The sequence below is a fragment of the Podarcis filfolensis genome (genome assembly GCF_964270895.1).
Source record: "Podarcis filfolensis genome assembly, chromosome: 18".
Classification (NCBI taxonomy): domain Eukaryota; kingdom Metazoa; phylum Chordata; class Lepidosauria; order Squamata; family Lacertidae; genus Podarcis; species Podarcis filfolensis.
Window position 1 is genome coordinate 1,177,655 of NC_139622.1, and position 13,296 is coordinate 1,190,950.

The 13,296-nt window shown below is 49.2% G+C and overlaps 1 protein-coding gene across 2 annotated transcripts in view; it reads right to left on the reverse strand.

Moving 5' to 3' along the window:
• Positions 1-12,959, reverse strand: part of THOP1 (thimet oligopeptidase 1) — a 16,238-nt gene extending 3,279 nt beyond the window's left edge. The window contains exons 1-10 of one of the 2 annotated variants that reach the window (XM_083594645.1): positions 12,504-12,959; positions 10,768-10,971; positions 9,876-10,024; positions 5,644-5,751; positions 5,081-5,183; positions 4,280-4,440; positions 3,658-3,793; positions 2,712-3,078; positions 1,552-1,753; positions 649-852 (exon numbers count right to left, since the gene is read on the reverse strand). In XM_083594645.1, the coding sequence (XP_083450771.1) occupies positions 649-852; positions 1,552-1,753; positions 2,712-3,078; positions 3,658-3,793; positions 4,280-4,440; positions 5,081-5,183; positions 5,644-5,751; positions 9,876-10,024; positions 10,768-10,971; positions 12,504-12,519 (1,650 nt within the window). In that variant the 5' untranslated portion in view covers positions 12,520-12,959. Of the gene's footprint in view, positions 1-460; positions 853-1,551; positions 1,754-2,711; positions 3,079-3,657; positions 3,794-4,279; positions 4,441-5,080; positions 5,184-5,643; positions 5,752-9,875; positions 10,025-10,767; positions 10,972-12,233; positions 12,349-12,503 lie in introns of those variants that run through there. The other variant, XM_083594644.1, reaches the window with a different exon arrangement.
• Between the last annotated feature and the right edge of the window lie 337 nt (positions 12,960-13,296).

The window sequence follows — 13,296 nt, forward strand, 5'->3', positions numbered from 1 at the left end:
CCCATCCCCTGCCCCAAATGGCCAGGGAGCCTTTTGGCCCATCCAGTTCTGGGGGGAAAGCCAAAAACTGAATTAAACCAGAGGAAGGTTCAAAAAGCTAAGAACAAATGCTAGAGGACTCGCTTTGGGTTAGGAATTTCCTGGTTCCCAGAAACTGTGTGTCGCCTTCTTTATGAAGAGGAGTCTGGGATGCGGAAGCTGATTAACTATTAAATGAATGAATGAATGAAACAAAATAAACTAAGCAGTCTTGCATGTATTGCCTAAACACCGGCTTCTGGGTTAAAGGGGATATTTCCTTGCTTATCTGTATGGTGCTGCTATTATGCATCAAAAGGATTTAATTTGAATTAGTACACACATACAAATGTTTTAAATGGAGAAAGAAAGCTACTGGATAGTTCAGCATCCAAGATTCTTTCCCAGCAAGTTACTTTTTATTGATAAGCTTTTGATCTGGGAGAGCTCAGTCAGTAGAACCTGAGGCTCTTAATCTCAGGGTTGTGGGTTTGAATCTTGCGTTGGGCGAAATATTCCTGCCTTGCAGGGGGGTTGGATGGATGACCCCCTGGGCCCCCTCCAATGCTACGATTCCTGGCATGCTTTTGCAGGTGTTATTGCTCCTTCCCGCCCTTCCCGTGCAGCCACCTGGGGACACTGCCTACCTGTGTTGGCCTGTCGGGACTTGATGAGCTTCTCCAGCAGCTGGTCTGGGATGGGCACGCCATTCTTGTAGTGCGTGGACATCCGCTGCAGGGGCTCCTTCTCCCACACCCAGTTCTCCAGCATCTGCGACGGAGCCTCTACGAAGTCCCTCTCCACGTGGGTCCCACTGAACATGGCAAAGTCCGCCTGTCCGGGGCAGAGAGGAAGGGGCTGAGCAAAGGGCTGCAGGACTGTCCTCAAAGTTACCCAGTGAGCTTCCTGGCTAAGTAGGAAGGATTTGAACCCACTCAGGCCTCATTTAATCGACACCACAACACTGTGAGGCAGGTTGGGGCCGAGAGAGAGGCTCTGACTAACTCCAAGGTTAGTCATTAAGCTTCATGACCAAGGTGGGGGAATTCGAACCCTGGTCTCTCCCAAGTCTTTGTCCTGTTTTCATCCCTACAACCACGTGAGGCAGGCTAGGCTGAGAGGTCACACAGTGGGCTTCAAGGCTGAGTGCGGGGGATTTGAGCTCTGGTCACTTCCAGAACCTAGTCCGACACTCTAACCACTATGTGACGCTGCTGTGGGGGGGCCACCTGCCATGGATACTTGTGTACCTGCATGGGGTTGGACTAGATGACCTTGTGGTGTACCTTCCAACTCTGCCATTCAATACTTGGCAATCATTTTTAATGATTCCTACACACTGTTTCACACGTTTTACCCAACAGGCAACACCAAATCACACTAATTTAGCCCAAATACCTTTCCAATCCCAGGTTGCTTCACCGCTTTCTAGCACCCCTCATTTTCAAAGGTTGGAAAATTCAGCAACTTGACCTCGGACCCATTTTCCAGCCCAGAAGACCGAGGCCAAGGGCTCCCGGGTCGGCCTCTCACCTGCGAGCAGAGCTGGTGCATGACGTGCCCAAACTCGTGGAAGTAGGTCTCCACCTCGTCGTGCTGCAGCAACGAAGGCGCATCCTGCGTGGGCTTCGTGAAGTTGGCTACCATGGCTGCCACAGAGATCTGGCGGCTGCCGTCGGGGAGAAGGCAGCCGGGCTGCAGACCAAAGCAGGCTGCGTGGCCATACTTCCCCTCCCTGCTCCGGGGACAAAGGAGAGCCTGTGGCAGAGCAGCTGGCTGGGCTGGGGGTCCCTTCCCATGCTGTGCTTCTGATACTCTCTGGGGGCTGGAGCCTCCGGGGCCAAGGACAGTCTATCTGGACTCCAGCCAGGACAGGAAGCAGGGCTGGACTTTGGCCCGAGGCGGCAGCCAGGCTCTTCCTTGAGAGGCCTCCTGGGATGGCAGAACCTCTCTGCCCTGGGGAACCAGAAGGCGGGGACAGCAGCTGGGGGCAAGGCTGGTGTGCTCAGGACCCCTTGGGGGCTTCTGGACTGATTGCTAGATTTTATTTCTTTGCCAATTCCCATCCTGATGAATCCCTAACCTTTTACAACCATTAACTGGTGAACGTGTAAAATAACATCCTAAATGCAGCACAAGTCTTAGAAAATAAGTAACAAATCATCAGTGAAGCAATTACAAATCATTGATGAAACAATTGCTGTTTAGCTATTAACAGAGCAACCAAAATTCTTCCCTTGGAGGGCATCTGGTCGGCTACTTTGGGACCAGGGTGCTCTGGGCCTGATCCAGTGGCGGGAGTCTTTGGATGCCTTGATGGAGCCTCCAGCTTCAGAGGCAGTCGATCTGGAATCCTGGGTCTTTGGGGGCACCTGGCCACTATGAGGACAGGAGGCCAGGCCGGCTGGGCCCCCTTTGGGTCTGGTCCAGCAGCAAAGCTCTATTCCGGAGCCTCCAGCTCCAGAGACAGCAACTCTGGATTCCTCGGTTCTATGGGGCATTTTGCTGCTGTGAGATCAGGATGTTGGGCTGCTGGGCTGATCCAGCCCCTGGGTTCTTACTATGGAGCCTCCAGCTGCAGAGGCAGTCTACCCAGCTTCTTTGGCTCTATAGGCTGCTGGCCCATGAAGACTAGAAGCCCTGGACCTGGGACCTTCTGGACGCTCTTTGACCCTCCGCCCCCCGGGACTCACCTTGGGTAGAGGTCCAGGTAGAACTTCCCGACGGCCTGGCCGGAGTGGGCGTCCTGCACAACGTAGAGCTGGACGTCGGGGTGCCAGGCGGGGGCCCCCTCCTCCAGGCGGAAGGTGAGCCCCAACAACTCCTGGTAGATACCCAGCAGGCCGGCCGTCACCACCTCCATGGGGAAGAACTCCTTGAGCAGGTTCTGGTCCACCTGGTAAAGCGTCTCCTGAACCCGGTTCATGTAGAAGCGCAGGTCCCAGGCATGGAGGCACCCATCAAAGGGCAGGCCGCGCTGCTCGCACTCCTGGCGCTTCAGGGACAGCATCAGGGCCCGCTCCTGCTCGCCCAGCACGCGCAGCTTGGCTGCCAGCTCATCTGGGGGGTGGGGGGAGAAGAGTGCAGGAGGGTTGCAGGGTCCCCCGGGGGTCATCCAGACCAACCCTGTGCTGGGCAGGAAGCTCGGCCGAAGAACCACAGAATGGAAGGTTGGGGGACCCCCTGGGGGCATCTAGACCCACCCCCTGCGAGGCAAGAATCTCAGCAAAAGAATCCCTGATGGACAGCTGCTTAAAATCCTCCAAAGCAGAGTCCACCACCTTCTGAATCCGTTGGTTCGGGTCCTGCTCTTCGGAGCAGAAAAGCAGGGGAGGGGTCTGTGAACCTCCTCTGGCTTTCAAAAATAACTATTGTTAATAAAGAATTTTAGTCAAAGGTTTTCTAAACACGCAAATAAGAAACACAAACAATGGAGAGACTGCCTTGCCCCTATTGGAAGGCCTCTCCTTCCTTGGAGGTTTTTAACAGATTCTTTAGCGGAGATTCCTGCCTTGCAGGGGGTTGGGATAGATGACCCCCTGGGGTCCCTTCCACCTCTGCAGTCCTAGGAGACCCTTCAACCGTCCCACTTTCTTTGGGGCTGAAGCCATGTGCTCGCCATCTGCAGAAACGCCTTACCCAGGAAAGAGGCCACCGTCTGGCAGTCCTTGGCCATGTTCATCTCCAGGACGAAGTCGGCGTGCGTCTCAAATCCCAGCAGAGCCGCCTTCTTCGCCCGCAGATCCACCAGTTCCTTCAGGATCAGGCAGTTCTCCTGTGGCAACCGGAGGGAGGGGGGAGGCGGTGAGGCAGCCAGTGGGGGAGACCGCAAAGGAGCCCCTTTTATTCCCCCCCTTTCAGAAAAGGCCTTTATCATCAACTACATGGAGAAACAGACATTCTGAGAAATGCAAGGAAACACGAGGCTGCAGCAAAACCCTCAACAAAGAAAATGGAATCGTGCAGGGAGGTTTTCCTCCCTGTATCGTAAACTCGAACTTGTGACATGCAAGGAAGCGGAACGCCAGGAGGGTCAGGCCTGGCGAAACGGCACAGGGTCCATCTGTGGAACTCACTGCCACAGGACACCAACTCAGGCGGCTTTTAATGAGCGAGGGACAAAATTTGAATTGCAAGTTTGCTGAAACGAGTCCCTGCTGAGTTTTCATGTGACAGCAGAGATATGCAGGGAGAAAGGGAGCCGTTCTCCGAGCAGAAAGCAGAAAAGGCGTTTATTTGTTTGGTTTGTGCTGCCTTCTACCTCCTTGCAGCGGGAGTTGAACTGCTTCTCCACCAGCCTCCGCGTCTCTGGAACGTGGCACTTCTTCATCAGGGGGAAATAGTGCGGGTACTTCAGGGTCACCTTCAGGTCCCCCTCCTCAGTCTTCTCCAGGGAACTCAGGAAGTCCTCAGGAAGACCCCCTGCAAGGAAGGACAAGGGCACCCATGGGTGGCGGGCAAAGGGGCCCAGGGGGTGAGCCTCACAGAGGACTAGGCGCTTTAACTGTACAAGTTTCATGCGAGGATTGCAGGCTTCATGGCGCCTGGCGTCCATTATTGGGTTACTGGGATTATTTCATTATTATGCTATGCACTGATGCTTTTATACACTTAATCTGCTTCTGGAGATTGTATCCTCTGAAAAGGTCAGGAATAATAATAATAAATGACAAAATGAAACTGTAATATAATGGCGAGTACTTGGCAATCATTTACCCTTTCTAAGCAAAATAAAATTAATCTGTAATCTAACAACAAGTATTTTAAATTATTTCTATGCATACCTGGGAGGAACGTTTGAGAAAATTATTGGGCTTGGCTGAGAGTTGGAAGGGACCCCTGAGGGTCATCCAGCCCAACCCCCTGCAAGGCAGGAATCTTGCCTAAGGTGGGTTTTGAACCCACAACCCCAAGATTAAGAGTCTCCTGCTCTACCGAATGAGCTATCCCAGATATGAAGAATCATGGAAAGGTAGAGTTGGAAGGGAACCCCAAGGGTCATCTAGTCCAACCCGCTTTGCCCCCAATGGCACCCGAGGGACACCCGTTGCCCCGCCCTTACCCAGCTCTTCCCGGGAGAAGGGCAGGACGGTCGTGTCCTCATTGAGGTTCTTGTTGAAGTCGATGCAGAGGACGCTCAGCCTTTTTTTTATCTCTTTGATTTTCTGGTCGAAAGGGGGAAATGGGGTTGGAGGCAGCAAAAGGCCCCGAGCCGAGTTGGCTTCTCCCCCAACAACTCCCCCCCCCCCCCGCCCTCACCCCTGGTTCCCGATCCCACGTATTCCCACGATCCACGCAGGGCCGTTTACTCGCTAAAAGGCCTCCGTGAATCCACGAGAGGAAGAAGGGGTCCCTCGTCTCAGGCTGCGCATCATCCTCCCAGGCCTCTTTCGACCTGGCAGGGGCGTCCCTCCAGCCCTGCTGGGATGAGAGAATGGGGGGGCTGGAAGGGACCCCAAGGGTCATCCAGTCCAACCCACTGCAAGGCAGGAATCACAGCGTTTGGCCAGCTCCATTCCCTTCGCTTCCAAGCCTCCCCAAGAGGAGCGACGGATTTGCCTCTTGAGTCCAGCTGTGCCCCTGGGAGGCCAGGTGACCCTCAGGGCCTGGGAAAATGTCTCCCACCTCCTGCGTCTCCTCGGGGAGATGGAGACCACTCCGCCGGCCCAGCTTGATCAGGCGCTCAAGGTATCGCTTCGCTTCCGGCTTCAGGGAGGTATTCTCCAGCTTCTCCTACAAGGAAGCAACAAATCAAATAATTACAGTGGTACCTTGGTTCTCAAACTCCAAAAACCCGGAAGTGTTCTGATTTTCGAACGTTTTTCGGAAGCTGAACATCCGATACAACTGTCGGCTATTGTTTCTGGGGCTCCTGTGCCAATCAGAAGCCGTGCCTTGGTTTCCCAAATGGATTAAGTTTGGATTAAGACGGGGGGGCCACTAGGTGGCGCATCGGAAGATGGCTCACAATAACATCTCTCCGACCCACACGAGGTAATTTGGAGGCTATGATGGGGGTAATTAGCCTCCTTAACCCCCCCAGAATGGTGGGGGGGACGGCCCTTGCCTGCTGTGCCCTATACCACCCCCGAATTTGTGGGGGTGGGGGCACTAGGCACAAAGCCCTCCTGTGGGATTTCGGCACTCCTGAACGCCGTCCCTGATTCGCGCTGCTAGTTGCAAGCATCTTCAAAAGAAACAATTTGGACGAGATAAATTGCACATGCTTCAAGGAAAAAGGGGAGTAAAGACTGCTGACAGAAGAGATCTCTGATAACAAGACAAGAATAAAATATGAGAAGATACGTCAAGATATGGTATGACTTGAGGGGGGGGGAAACCTGCCTTTCATTATGTGATTTAACAAGAATCCCCTCCCCAAATGAGTCAGGAACTAAGGACTTAAGCTGTGGATTTAAGGCTGTGTGGAGATAAACTTTCGAACCAAAGCAATGTTTCAAGATGAAGCTGGAAAGCTAAGAGTTTTGGAATGACGCAGTTAAAAATGCCGTCGCCATTTTGGGAGGCATTGTTGGAGCTCTTGGGTCTGGGAGGAGAAAGAGAGAAATAGAGTTGTTTACATACGTCTCGGTGGGACTTAAGAGCGACAAATGCCAAATTTATGATGGGAAGAGCGATGTTATCTACGAAGGAGATACATGGAAACCATCTGGACTTAGTGGAGGAACGGGAAATCCACACAGGATTATTATTTTGCTTATCGGCTTAAGAGACTAACAGAAGAGATCGTAAAGGAAAAATAGAAATTATATGAACAAGATATGATGTGGAAACACCAAGATAAGACTGAATAGAATTATGAATTTTCTTTGGACTGATTGGGACTGATTTGGACATTAACGCAGTAATAAGAAGATGATCTGAATCCCCCTTTGGATCTTGAAGTATGGGTTCCCCCAACAAAATTTAAAAATTTGGCTTTGTAATTTGGAATTTACGTGATGTGATTTAATTTGATGTGATTGGCCAGTTAATAAAAATTATTAAAAAAAAAAAAAAGTTTGGATTAAGACATTTCAGAAGTCAAACGGATTTCCCGAATCGATTAAGTTTGGCACTTTTGTTTTTGGTATTTATTTTGCATTTTTGTTTTTGAGGCTTTTTCGGTTCATTTGTTTTGGTGACTGTGCGGAACCCAGTTCAGCTCCTGATCGATTGTGTCTCTGCAGAAATGGATAAAAGCCTCCCATCCAAACAATGACTGTCATCAGTGCAGGTAAGAAAAAAAATAATTTTCATTTTTATCATCTACAATACTGTCTTATTTATTTTATAGTACAGTACATTGATTATTGCTTTCATTTTATGGATCAATGATCTCGTTAGATAGTAAACTTCATGTTAAATTACTGTTTTAGGGGTTGTTTTTAAGGGATTAATTTGTTTTGCATTAATTTCTATGGGAAAGCATGCCTTGGTTTTGGAACATTTTGGTTTTGGAACGGACTTCTGGAATGGATTAAGTTTGAGAACCAAGGTACCACTGTATTACTAATAATAATTATTGTTGTTGTTATTATTTCATCTCTAAACCACTTAAAGCAGTTCAGAAAATAGGCCAGGACTTACAACAATAACAGCTATTATTATTAATATTATTATTTCATCTCCATAAGGTTGAGAAAAGATGGTCAGGAGCTCTGAGCCTACCCAGCCAAAGGGCGAAGATGGATCTTCAGAGGAGAGCTGCTTTGCAAACTGGATTCCACGCTCTGCTCTGCTGCCACACACCAGCTCTGCCCCGAGGGCTGAGAGCAACACCTGTACCCAGCTCACCTGACGCACCTGCAGATTTTAAAGCTCATGGTAGGGCCAAGCTTAATTTCTGTAAACGGAGCTGCAGCCTGAAGCCTAACAATAAAGCAAGACTCTAGTCCTCATGCTTCCATATGAAAAGCTGATTTAAACTTAATTTTTGCAAATTTCTTCAGGGAGGGGTCTTTAAAAAACAGGGTTTTGGGTGTGAGCAAATCTGCTTGTATTTTTGTGGTTGACCAAGAAACACCAAAACTGCTTCTGGAAAACCAAAGAACATCCATTTTACCATCTGAAAAGATCATGGAACACAAAACAACAAACATACATAATAACTGCAAATATACAGCAATCATTTTTAGAGAAATTTTACTTCCTAAGCAAAACCAAGTATCCTCTTTGCCTTCTAAAAATGTCAGGTAAAACCAAGTAATTCTAATAATACATAATTTTAATAATCTACCATATAACTGCCAGACTCAGCTGTCATTTTTAACGATTTCTATGTATTGGACAACATTTAGCTAGGCAACTCTAGGTTAGATGAAGAAGCACCAAAACATCTTTCGGGAAACCAAAGAATTTCCATTTTACCTTCTGAAAAGGGAAAATAAAAATATCTTTCAATTTCCCAATTCATGTTACAATTTTTTAGCACCCCTCATTTTTGGAAAGCTGAAAAACTCAAGATGCTGACTTGTGCAACTCCGATACTTTAGGCTAATGACCAAATATAAATCAGTTTAATAAAAATTGATTGAGTGGTGGACTCAAGGTGGACTCTCCTTCCTTGGAGGTTTCTAAGCAGAGCTTGGGTGGCTTCTGTCAGGGATGCTTTGGCTGAGATTCCTGCATTGTGAGGGGCTGGGCTGGATGACCCCTGGGGGTCCCTTCTAGGATTCTAGGATACAGATGCCTGAATACCAAAACAGGCATCTGTGAGGCCTGACAGCACAAAAATGAGTTGGTTAAATTAATACAATTTAGTTTTACTTAGAAAGTTAGATGTGTGTAAAGTTGCATGGAAATAATTGCCTAGGACTTGCAGTTATATTAGAGATCAATAACTGCAAGGGCTAGGCAATTAATTATTTCCCCCAATAAGTGTTGGAAATGTGGAGAAAAAGAGGGTACGTTCTTTCATATGTGGTTGAATTGTAAACTAATTTAAAAATATTGGGAAATGATTTATAATGAATTGAAGAAAATATTTACGCTAACTTTTGTGAAAAACCCAGAAGCCTTTTTGTTAGGCATTTCAGGTCAAGATTTGCTGAAAGAGAAGAAAAAACTTTTCATGTATGCTACAACTACGGCTAGGATGTTGCTAGCACAAAGATCAGGCTTCCTCAACCTCAGCCCTCCATATGTTTTTGAGACTACAATTCCCATCATCCCTGACCACTGGTCCCGCTAGCTAGGGATCATGGGAGTTGTAAGCCAAAAACATCTGGAGGGCTGAGATTGAGGAAGCCTGACAAAGAACGAAAAGTGCTGAAATACCAGCTAAAGAAGAATGGAAACTGACGGAATACGCTGAAATGGCAAAACTAATGGAAACACAAAGACAATAGAGATTTTAAGAAAGACTGGAAACCATTTATATAAACTTTACAGAATAAACTTTACAGTAAAGAAATGGAATCACTTGCAAGGTTTGATTAAACACTTGCAATCAGCATAAGAAATGTGAAATAGAAATAGGATGTTAAAATGATAAGAGAATAATAATTACTTTAAAATTTTTAAATAATAACCAATAAGCAGGGAGATATAATATGCCAAAAAACCAGAAAAGGAAGTTGAGGGAAGTCAGGGGGCGGGGGGGGGGGGTGTTTGAGGATTTGTAATGTATTTTGTTTTTGAAATAATGATTCTGATGATGAAAAAACTGTAACATTCAATAAAAAAATAAAAAAAGAAACCTGGAGAGGCCAGCCAGAGGGAGATGTCAGTCGCCAAACTGGTGCCCAGAGAACTCTCCATGGTTGCAATTGGGCAAGCGCCTGGCACCTGGGGGAGCTCTAGCAGCGGTCCCACCCCCTCCCCGCCCCACTTTGGGGCGCAGCCTGCATCCTGACCTGCAGCCAGATGATGCGCTGGTAAACGTCCCGCCGCATGCTCATCTCCACGTCAAACTCGGAGAGCTTCTTGTCAGCCTCAGTGCTGGCCGCACGAACCTCCTTGCAGGGAGACACATGTTGCGGGAAGTCTAGCATGTTCCGCTGAACTGGGAGGGGAAGAGGGAAAGGTGGCTGTCAGGCAAACCTCTCGGTCCCCTACCCACCCATGCAGAGAGCACCCTGTGCCCCAGAGCTACGCTCACTTTGACTAACAATGGGGCTTTTAGTATCACGGCTCCAGCCCCCTGGAACCTAGTGCATTTCATTTCATTCTTGTCTCCCGTCCTCCATCCATAGAGCAAAAGGAGGATACAGCAAGAGACTTTTCAGCTCAGGGTCATGGGTTCGAACCCCAGCTTGGGCAAAAGGTTTCCTCCATTGCAGGGGGTTGGACTGGATGACCCCTAGGGTCCCTTCCAACAGTATTCCCCTGTGATTCTACCTCCAGGAGGCTTGCACCATAAAAATACAAGACAGAAACACAATACACATACTAAAAAGTAGAGCAAAAACACACAAATCAATTCATAATTATATATCCTAACTGCCCTGAGATCTACAGATGAATAGTATACAAATTTAACTATTATTATTATTATTATTATTATTATTATTATTATTAAGAATCTTCCTTCCCCCCACCCCTTCCCACAAACACTTTTGAAAGGTTATTGTATCCTTAGCATCGGTTTGGCTCCTTAAGAATTGCATTGGATAAGGCAGATCCACACAAAGAATCCCAGTCAGTTACCGCAGCTTCTCCCAGTGCTGAAGTTCCTAGCACTCCCAGCTAACTACAGCTTCCAGGATTCCTATTGTGTGGAAATGATGCGCCTTCTTCTGGACTTACCCGTGTACTCCACCTCCACGGCGGCCAGGGCGCCCAGCGTGTTCTCGTAGGAGATGTCGCCCTGCGCCAGGGCACCCACCGTGTCATACACCTGCTTGGTCTTCTCGATCAGCTTGGCCGTAGCGTCCTGGATCTGTGCGGCCGTCAGGTCCCAGCGGAGGTGGCTGGCCGGGCACAGGGGGGCTGCAGCCTCCATGGCGCTGTCTGGGTAGGGAAGGGGCAGAGAGGGGGCTTGTATGCCACAACTGCAGCAAGAATTTTGTTAGCCAAAAATTGGAAGCTACAAGAAATGCCAACAGTGGAGGAATGGCAGATGAAGTTGGTGGACTTTTTGGAGCTGGCTGACCTAACTGAAAGAATCCGCAATCAGAAGGAGGAGGAGCATCAAGAAGAATGGAAGAAATTTAAGGACTATTTCGCTAGATATTCTAACATAATTTAAGTAGAACTACTTGTAAGTACCAAATTGGCCTAGGAGTAAATTAGATTGATTGTATAACATTATGGATTGAGAACATTATGAAAAGAAAGAAAGCTATTAATGGAATAAGTTAATTCTATTTAAAAGTGGATATTGGAAAACTGCTAAAATGAGTATTATGGAAACACAGGGGGGATCTGAGGAAGTCACTTAACAATGTTATTTAAATTGGGATTTTGACAGTTAAGATATATGTTTGTTTGTCTATTGTATTGTTTTTCTTTTGTGTTTATTATAAATTTGGAAAACAAAAAAAATTTTTTTTTGAAAAAAAAGGGGGCAGAGAATGGGAAAATAAAGGGCCAAGGCTAGTAGGATCCTGAATATCAGTGGCTGGGAATCTGCCAAACTCTCCGCCCCAGGAGGCAGCCACCAGCCTAGACAGCTTAGAAACGGGGTCAGACAAATTCATGGAGAGGACAAGGCCAGGATAGCTCTGCCGTGCCTCCACAGTTGGAGGCAGCAATGCTTCTGAGTGCCAGTGGCCGGGGATCTGCGGAACTCCCTGCCAAAGGAAGCAGCAGCAGCCAGCAAACTAGACTGCTTTAAAAGAGGACTGGACAAATTCATGCCCTGTCAATGGCTCTTAGGCACAATATCTCTGCTCTGGCCTCCCCAGTTGCTTCTGAATCCCAGTTGCTGGAAACCACAAGAGGAAGGGGAAAGTCGCTCGTGTGTTCAAATCCTGCTGGCTGAGTTCCCCTTTGGGGGCATCTGCTTGACCCTGTGAGAAAAGGAACCTGGGCTACACGGTTCTGACATTGCTCATGCTCGGCATCTGGTGCCCCTCCAGGGCTCAGCGGTGCCGAGCATAAGCCCAGCGCTCCCTCCCCCCTCCCAGCCCCTGCCGATCCTGGGCTGCTCCCCCCCTCCCTCTGTTCCTCTGCCAGCTCCCAGGGCGGCAGGGATGGTGCCAGCCAACCCCACCCAACCCAGGACGGGGTGCCAACGAGCGACCTGACGGGAAAGGGAAGGCCCTGCGCACCTCAAGCATAGCAGACAGATATCCAATCGGTGAAGTTTTTTGGCACGAATTGTGGAAAGACAGAGAGCGAGGTGGAAGGAAGGAAGCTTGGTGGCAGGTAAGGCTGAAATTCACCCGGGCAAGTCCAAACGGGAAGATGGGGGGGGGAACCCCAGCCTTCCTGGCTCTGACCCCCCCCCGTCCCAGACCCCCCTTCCCGGCCTTTCTACTGCAGCTCCGACTAAGGGCAGTTGGCGCCCCGGCGCGCCTGCTTTGCACCCCCAAAATCACCTGTCGGAGGAGCCATCCGCTATGGTCGGCTGCGAGTCCTGCTGCTCCTGCTCAGCACATGGAGGTTTCCAGAGCAAAGGCAGGCGCGGGGGGGGGGGGAGCGGAGAGCCAGGGGGATTATGGGATGGGGCGGGGCCAAGGAAGGCGGCCCCGCCCACGTCGAACTCAGAGGGCGGGGGGTTGTCGCCTGCTTTGCATGCGCAGATTTCCCCCATTGCAAACCCACAAGGAGAAAATCTCGTATAGAATTGGAAGGGACCCTGAGGGTCATCCAGTTCAACCCGCTGCAATGCAGGAATATGCGCGCGTCCTTCCTTGAGAAGCATGAGGACAAGCAACCTCTTCTTTTTTAAGGAAGGTGGCAGGCTGAAGGGGCCCTGCTTCTCTCCCTGGCCGCGCCTTCAGGGGCCCGCAAGCCTCTTTCCTTCAATAGAGAGCCGGAAGTCGTCTTGTAGAGACTCGATTCCCGCATCCCCTTTGGGCCAGGAGCAGCTTCTCCGTCTTTGCGCAGGCTCCACCTCCCGCTCCCACAATCCACCGCTCTCCCATAGCAGCGACTCGCCTGCTTTCCGCCCTCAGTTGCTGGAAAGGGAGCATAGACCTACGAAACGGAAAGAGAACGTTTCGTTGTTGGATAAGAAAGGTCAAACGTGCCGAGTGATTTATTTTTTTTGGGGGGGGGGGGCGCAATTTAAGGAAGGCGTCCTTTGCTGCTGCTCACTGAACCGGGAGCGTTTCGTGATTGGAAGGTTGGCTGGAAATCCGCTCCATCTCCTGAAGGGAGTAGGCAGGG